Below are 9182 nucleotides of genomic sequence, written 5' to 3'. Positions count from 1 at the left end.
GCCTATTACTACCGGTAGTATATGCACACATGCGTATATTGTAGACCTACTCAGGCGTATGATCAATGTTTTGGTCATGGGTGTAGCATTCGCACAATTCAGAACACATGAAGTTAGATTAATTGATCAAAGAAAGAACAAACAAAGAAATGAAAAACTCCCGTATTTTGTAGTGCCGAGGGAGAAGCGCCACTGGGTTAGTTTTGGGCATATTAAGTATTTTATCATTGTAGGCCTATATTGTGTCCTATTACATGCATCTTTATTCATCCACAATGACACGTGGGTATGGGAGTGGCATAACTCAGCATTATACAAAAGTACCCTATAGCATTAAAAGTTTGCCTGTGCTGGCATTGTGTAGAGCATCGGTATCCATGTCTAAAGTTCACACACGTTTCACGCTCACCTTTTGTGTCTACTCCTTCGCACAATGTTTGTATTATAGAGCGATACCGAATCTCTATGGAAACTATTGTTAGTGTTAAAGAGTCACCAGAGTTGAGATATGTGGGTGGGGTTTTTTTTTTCCTTCTTTTCTTCTTCAGCCATTCTATTACATTCGGATGTGATGACTGTACGTGAACATTTCCGCAGTCTGTTGGTAGAGACGAAACTGTCGTCATATAACTTTTAAAAGCGTTATAGTTCTTGGATTTTAGCTTGTCTAAAAATGTCTACTAGTGGTGAGTCTGACATACAATTATTGTACGAGACAGCCCGAAAGCCACGTCCATGTTGTGTTTAGATATCAGACCGAATTCAGATAATCGTGGCATGATTGTCGTAACGTATTGGGCGAACCTTAGGGCTGAATGTCTGGATGTTTTGCTTTTGAATTTAAAAGCCATATGTGCAAGAGGAGTTCCTAGTCTCATTACGTTCCTATTGCATTGATATTGTTTGTCAGTTTAGTGTTTATGTTCAGATGTTACTTCTCTTTGTCTGAAATCTATACTGCCTCTTAATTACTTGTGCTTATTATGGAACAAAACTGTAATTGCGCGTTTGCGACGTACATCATGCGGAAGATTCCAAACCCGGGTTTCATGCTGCATGATAACTGCATTCTGTAATCGGTGATCGTGTATGCGACAATGCTGTCTCTATATACATTATCTTCACACGGTGGTATTTATGATAAGGCCCACGTACTGTTGTTATAACACAACAGAGCAAGACAACAATGTATTGCGATGTGCCCAGTATGCGTGCGTCATGCTCTAGCAACTGTGTATAAAACTTGAACGAGGCAAACTCGTATGATGCCAACAAGCTATAAGCCGTACTAGGGCTACCTGCGCTGTAAGCCACTCATGTTATTGTTAGGTATTTTCAGTGGTGTGTATCCACACGCTCCCTACGCCAAAACCAGCGCTGTGCGAAAATTATATTTGAAGAGTTACATAACAGTTCGCAAATTCCAGAATAGAGGCCACAACTACCCGGGGAACCTGACCTTCTTGGGCTTGGATTTCAAGTTACTGAAGATTACGAATTTGATATTATCTGTTATCAACGTTTTGTGATTTTTATTGAAAATCAAGCTGCCTGGTCTCTCGGTATCGATTATGAGGTCGGTTAAGATAAGACGGCGTCATAATTAGATTCACCATTTTCTCATGCATGTTCCCATTTCATTTCATTTTCGTCCATTCAAATCACAGTTCGTTGTTGTAAAAAAGATAAATCAAAGTTTCATATTTCTGCAATCCACTCTTGCAGGTGTTGAAGACAATGCTCCTTCGCGGAGGGTGAGCCCGGGATAGCTCGTCAGCACAGTGCGTCGATCAGGTTGGATTTTCTGGTCACTTGATTTGCGTGTACACCAGACGACAACATCAGAAACCAGAGAACGCCAGGAGAAAATCACTCGACATGGATGCAAAGTACAAAGAAAAGCTACAGATGAACTCTGACCTCATTGTAAAGGAAGTGGACGCTGAACACCTTTGCCTCTACCTGAATGGAATAGTCCTGACAAAATTTGAAGTGGACCGGATTTACGGGGGCACGTCGCGCGAAGAACGCGCAAAACGCCTTCTGAGCACCCTTCTTACCAAAGACGATATGGCATACCAGCACTTTCGCTACGCTCTGCGAGAGAGATACTCAGATATCGTGAAGAAACTGGACGACACGGCCGTCTCGAGTCTCGACACAGGAAATGGCGAGTTCCTGCAGAAACGCGTTCTTCAGCGTCGCGATTCGCTGATCCTCAACCTGCAGGCAGAGAATCTGGTCGGCTACCTACAGAGCGAGGGCGTCCTAACCGGAAATGATTGCAATAAGATCCGCGCAGGCGCATCAAAGGTGGACAAAGCCAGGGTCTTGGTGGACTCGCTGGCCGACAAGGGTCCCGACGCCTACAAAACATTCTCACTCGCTGTCAAGGCCCGTCAACCACAACTGGCAAAGATCTTCGAAAGACCAGATTCGTCTTGAATCGCGAATGGTGCAGATCCTTTTGAAGATAGTGCAACTCATCTTTACTCCTAGTAATCGTCAGACACGGATCGCGACACGACTTCGATCTGTCGGTCGTCCGTACTTGAAAGTCGTAAACAGTTCGTTGTAGAACGTTGTTTCTGATTTATTAGTCCTTCTTATGCGTATGCGAGCAACCGATACTCGTACACTGCATTGACCAAGATTAGCAATTCTGTCTTTTTTTCTTGTTGTCTGTTTGTTTGTTTGTTTGTGTGTGTGTGTGTTTGTTTGCTTTGGTGTTTTTACCTTTCAAGCAAACAGTTTCTGTGATTCACGTGTCTTTGGCTATGTTTAAGGCCTCCGCACACCGACACCCCGGCACGCGGCAACGGTCTGGTTTTTTGCTATGGTGCGCCAAAAGGAACCATGTGTGCATGGTTCTGTTCAAAAGATGAGTAATCTTGGTACAAAATCACCAAAAATCCAACAAAAAAAAATCAAAAGCAGCAAAGCAGCAGTTGCAGATTTGTTTTGTAACAAAATTATTAGCGGGGAAGTGATATTGTAACACAACCATGATACATGGTTCCTTTAGGCGCACTGTAGCTAAAAACCGGACCGTTGCCGTTACCGTGCTCGATGTGCCGAGGCCTTTATACACACTTTAAAATGAATCAATAAAATGAACACACACACACACAAAAAAAAAAAAAAAAAACACAGATACTTTCCTCTGTCGTTGTAACGACATAAGCTGATGATTGAGGAATTTGCCATCTCTCAGGCCTTTCTTCATAAAGCGGCCAAAGAGAGCTCATGCCGGTTGACATACGCAGGAAACAAACCAAAAAACAAACACGTCCGGTTTCGCTGCAGAAAGGCTGAAATAACGAAGAGGTTGAATGTATTTTCTGAGGGTGCCCTCTCTTTTCCTCGCTCAAAAATACTTTAACTTAAAGTTCATAAGGGACTGTCTATACATATCTCGTTTGATAGTTATTTTATTCCAGTATAAATTCTTTGTTTAATGCGTCGTGAGAGTGGACAAAGACAATTCTTTGAACTAAATATAAGTTTCAGGTATTTATAGAGACCATTTGCTGAAGGAATGTTACAGGGTAATCGTCTCCACAGAGTATGAACGTGTAGCAATCAACTAGGTCGCGTAAAGGGGAAGAGTCGAGTACTGTATCTCCTACCTGTATACTTGCGTTTGTTCGTTTTGACATTGCCCACCGCAGAAATAGCCGTGCAAGTCACACAAGTCGCAGAACCAAAGTATCCTGTAAACAGCACAAACTTTGACTTCGTCACCATGTGCCTCACGAATTGAGTGATAACGACGTGTTGATCTGCACGTTGACATAGTTTACTGCTCTTGATGACGTCACTGTGAAGCCCTGTCCACGCGTTACGTCCCCCCCCCCCCCCATGTACATTAGCAAGCTTTACTTTTGCAACGCGAACGCTAACACGACGCTAATACAAGGCAACAAAATCTGAAATGGTATTCTGCACATGAGCGAGACAGCTGGTTCCATTGTCCGAGCCGGGATGCTGCGTCGTCTTAGCGTTCGCGTCGCAGATCTTAAGCTCGCTATCAGTCGAAAAGAAGGACGCGTCCTCTTTGATGCGGGCCACTATGATTCAATTTGCCGTTGTCTTATAGATGTTCTTGATTACTAGAAAGTCATGTATAACGTCAAAAAAAAAGACACACAATGTCTCTGCGAAGGAAAGACCTGACAATACTGCTTCGGACTGACTGTCCATTTATTTTAAAACCCTGAAAATTTAACAGACCATATTCCTGAGTAAGAATTTAGTATATCAGCATATAATGCAAGACACAAAAGACATAGAACGAGAGACAGAGAGAGAGAGAGAGAGAGAGAGACGGAGGGGTGGGGAGGGGAGTAGAATACAAATTTCCAGGCATCGCTTTTGCGTTTGTGCGCCTGTACATGATAGGACCTATTAGTATTATAGTGACGAACTCGCCAAATCTCATTGCGTCCACATCTTGCAACCGTAAAGTACAGATTATATACTGTGGAAGATTGCACCTATATTGTATGTCGCCCATTCTTTGATACGACATGATGATAATCTCTGCATATTGTAACAACATGCAATACAAAGCTGAATTGTATAGGTGTATTGATTATAATAGATGTTCAGTAAATGTTACATGCGATGCGATGAAACTGCATATTATATCAACGAGATGAAATATAATTCCCATCGCTAGCATATTGTTGTTCTTTTTTGGGGGGGGGGGGGGGATGAAAGTGGAAGCATAACATTGTTTCTCTTCATTTTTCTCCCTGTGCACAATACCGTATATCACAGTAAGCTTCTTTATTATCGCAGTCAGTTCGCTACTTACAGCTTTCAATGTCATGATTGTACCTAGTATTATACCTTACAATACTATATAAGTAATGTTCATGACCATTTAGGTCAACTTTGCAGCCATATTTAACATGAGACTGAACGTGCTGAAGCTTAAGTCGTACATACCCTCCTGCTGAGTAATATACAATGTAATTTGTTGTGTTGCTACAATTTGTAATGTTGCGTTTACACCATGCTCCCGGCGGCCACGGCCGAAGCCCGTTTGCCCGAAACGTCTGCGCCACACATGGGTTCGACGGGACATTCTCCTGAGACTGAGAAGTATTCTAGTCTTGTTCGTCCCAGTTCTCTCTCCGATGGACATGTAGCTATCAGACGCCGTTCTCCCAGCGTCTGTGGTCAGGCAAGACAGCCGATAATATTATTTTCCGTCGCGTTTAGCTACGGACCGCCTCCAAGTTTGTTTGCTTGTTTGTTTTGTTTGTTTGTTTGTTTTGTTTTGTTTTGTTTTTTTTTTTTTGAGGGGATGAGGGTTCCGCTCACTCCATTATAATATTGCGGCCTTAAGGTTTCTCATTAGCACTGGGACTGCCGTGCAATTTTTTTTAACGGTTTAAAAGTCTGATACGGCATCCACGGCAATCACGGCCTGTCACGTCTGCCTATCCCGTCTGACCGCGTTGTCTTACGTCCATCCTGAAACGGGACTGTCATGGCCGCTGAGAACATAAATAAACGCAGCATAACTTGACCTCCCTTCGCCCAAAGTAATAACAGAGAGTGCAATTATTTGTCTAATGCCATTGAATATCGCCTAAAATGCAAGCTGCCAATGCGTCAAGAAACAAATCCATCTACAACTGTATTTCTGTAAATGAAGTGAATCTGATATCTTTTTTTTTTTCAATACATGTATATTCACATGAAAATTATAGCTGCATATGTATGTCCTTTTCGCTTTCCCGTTGGACAATATAAGTCTCGTAGCGATTGAACATTTTCAAATTGGGTCATGATTTGGTGCTTATAGATTTTAATGTGTGTCGACTGAAATTAGTGTATATTCATCATGGTTTAAACGGTTGTGACTAGAACGCTATGTTTTGATTTAAAAAATCAACATTTTACTCAAGATGTTTGAATATTGCACCTTTGTGAGTGAGATTGTGCTTTAAAATTGCTGTACAGTACTGTAGTTTTATACAATTGTACTGAAATAGTAAGTTGTTTCCATGTTTCGTGCTCATATCATTGCGGCCACAATCTGAGTTACGTTTGGTAGAATCCAATTCTTTCGATTTCAGGTTCCAATTGCACAAAATGAGAAAAAAAAATGTATGAGACGTTAAAAGTTTTTTTCTGTATACATCTTACTGCACATCCCATACGAATTTGCCCCTGATTGACTCATCATCGATTGTCGGTAAGGTATTGTTGTTGATCAATGAGTTTACGAAATCACGTTTAAATAAAAAAAAAGTTTGTGGACTCTTGCATGATAGAATACTCAGTAGCTGCAGGAGGTTGAATATCTCATTTGAAATATCAGTAGCACACGTAGTTATCAATGTTTTCAAAGACGCATGGTAGTGTTATTAAATATTATAAAGTAGGCTTAATTATTCTTCTTGATATAAATGTCTGTGAGAAGTGTGAGCTGCAGATATCATGGGGGGTGGGAAATACACACATTGTTGTTTATTACCGACGGCTGAGTCATAACTTGGGGGATTTTGTACTGTTCCTGAGATTGGTGTTGTTTTTGTTGCTGATTTTCGAATTGTTTCATTTATGGCAGTTACATCGATACTGTATTGATCAGTGATCCTGATGCACGTTTCCCTTATTTGACAGATGCAATAAATTTTTCAGTGATAAATGAAATAATCATCACTCTCAAGCTGTCATTGTTGCTGTGTTTATTTATTGTGTGTGACACTCTTCACTTCCTGCATCCTCCTCCTCCATTATTTCTATTCAATTTTATTCTTTTTTATTATCATTTATTTCATTTATGAATTTCTTTATTTCATTACTTCATTTTATTTATTCACAAAATTTGTTTGTTTATTTAGTTATTATTCATGTATTTATTATTTATCCTTTTTTAATTCTTTTATCTTTTTTTTCCTTTTTTTTTTGAGGAGGAGGAGGATGACACTTCGATGCCATTTCATCAAGTCAAAGTTTACATGCAGGGCACTTTTTTTAAGGATAATTTAATAGGAACTCAAAACACAAGTCACTGGCAATATGGTCGTTACCGGACACCTAGATAAAATCCATTTCGAAAGGCAATGCAATGTATAACCGCTTTTGCCATGTGACATGCTTTGAAAGCATTTGTTCTTGAAACTGATGTAGCAATCCCATATAGCACTCACATCATCCCAGATCACTGTGGGTAATGGGAGGATCGAACTTCTTCAACGAAAAAAGGAAAAGAAAATATACTGATTCCGTGTGCTCTTGTCTGAGACAGAAAAAAAAATATGATAACTCCGTCATTAAAAGACAAAACAAAACGAAAACGAAACTATGATATAAATCCTGTGTACTATCGACTACATGTATATAGAAAGTTTATGGGAATGAACACAATAGGGACGCCACAGCATGCATAACATAACACCGTCATGGCATGGTGTTCCGTATTATGATTATGTTCAGGAACATCATTAATATGATTTTTACGTCCCTGTAACTGCCAAGATCTTGCATATAATTATCCATCAAGATTGATGAAATATTCAGTGATCATCCACTAGTCGACTTGCAGGCAGCAGCTTTCTCTTACGTCCCTAGTAACAGAGTTACCAAGTCTCGCTGATTCTGCAGTAGATGAGGGCGGATCCAGGAATTCCGTAAAGGAGGGGCGCAAAAAAAAAAAAAAAAAAAAAAAAAAAAAAAAATCTGGTGCCACTTCCGGGTTTGTTCAGCTGACAAGCGAAAACTACGTTTCTTGTGCCACTTCCGGTTTTCATTGGCTGACAAACTTTTTTATTTCTTTCATTTTAAGATTAAATGGGGACGCGCGCCCGGGGCGCCCCTCCTGATGGATCCCGCCACTGCAGGAGGTTTCCTGAAAACTTCAACCTAAACATCTGCATATGAGTAGACCCAAATCTCCCTGATCCGGGCATTGTTAATGATAATCATGCCCATTGAGATGTATACTATGAAAGCATATCCTATATACTGATTGATTTGTGGAATCCCATCTCTATATAGTTATAGCTGACTTCGGTGTTGGCAGCCTTGCTCTGTCTGTTTTCAGGTTAACAGATTATGTGCGATACCCCAGCATCTGCAATGCATAGATAACATTTGAATACAATTATATAGGATGACTGGGGTGTAGCAAGATATACAGCCTTTCAAAATTTGATGTCTCGATAATGACGTTCAAAAGTGGGGCGCTGTGGCATAGTGGATATGACTCCCGACTCCCGAACGGAGGACCGGAGTTCGAATCTCGCCCTCTGCTTACGTCATTACGTTCTTGGACAAGATGCTTTTACCGACGATGTCCCTCTCGACCCAGGTGTGTGTACATGGCAACGCTAGGATAATGATAATATCAGGGCCCTCTGGTAGAGCAGTGGTAACACTGAAGAGGCTACCCTGGGTAAATAAGACCGTATTATTATTATTATCATTATTAAAAGGTGAAGAAAAATTATATAGCACATACGTCGTAGTCTCGAGGTTAAAAAGAGTTTAGCAGCAAAATGGTTAAGCGTAAATTCTAAACGCTTTAAGTAACTTCGTCATCAAATAGAGATAGAAATGCATCCTTTCTTTGGAGAAACCTCACTTGTTACATAACAACGAATATAATAACATAATATTGTGATTGAAAATTTATCATATTTTCATGCTGGATATATTTTTTTTTAGCATCTTTAATTGTAAATATTCAAAATCAACAAAAATGGAGTTAACTCCTCTTGCTATCAAAATGTCGCCATTGCATGCTCTCGCAAGCCGCTTCGGAAAATAATTCATCCTTTCACAACCCACATCTATACTGTTTGTGAAGAGAAGAGAGTACTGTAAGTCCCAGCGACTCCAACTCTCCCGCTTTCGACGGGAGATCTCCTGAAGAAAGCCCATTTTTGCAAAATCTCCTGTTCTCCCGCTTGAAATGATTTCTTACTTAGTGTCATCGTATGTTGAAAAATAAGCCTTAGATAGCATGAGATATGAACATCTAGAACCCTAGAGCTGGACCCCGGCCACAAGGAACTTCTCGCTTCGCGCACATCAAGTTGGAGTCTCCCGTTTTATAGGGGTTTCAGGCGGGAGAATCTCCAGATCAGAAGGTGCGTGGGGTTGGAGTGTCTAAAGTCCGGTGGCGTATTTATTTTTCCTCTGTGATATCATTCGATGAT

At 40.7% G+C, this 9182-nt stretch overlaps 1 protein-coding gene across 1 annotated transcript; it reads left to right on the top strand.

Annotated features, from left to right (window-relative positions):
• The first annotated feature begins 1776 nt into the window (after nucleotides 1-1776).
• On the top strand, nucleotides 1777-2445 carry LOC140229698 (uncharacterized). The gene has a single exon (XM_072309939.1). It carries the CDS (start codon nucleotides 1879-1881, stop codon nucleotides 2443-2445), a length of 567 nt encoding a protein of 188 aa, XP_072166040.1. The 5' UTR covers nucleotides 1777-1878.
• Nucleotides 2446-9182: the final 6737 nt, after the last annotated feature.

This window comes from Diadema setosum, chromosome 6, assembly GCF_964275005.1.
Source record: "Diadema setosum chromosome 6, eeDiaSeto1, whole genome shotgun sequence".
Taxonomy (NCBI): Eukaryota; Metazoa; Echinodermata; class Echinoidea; order Diadematoida; family Diadematidae; genus Diadema; species Diadema setosum.
This window is presented reverse-complemented; position numbering and strand designations above follow the sequence as displayed.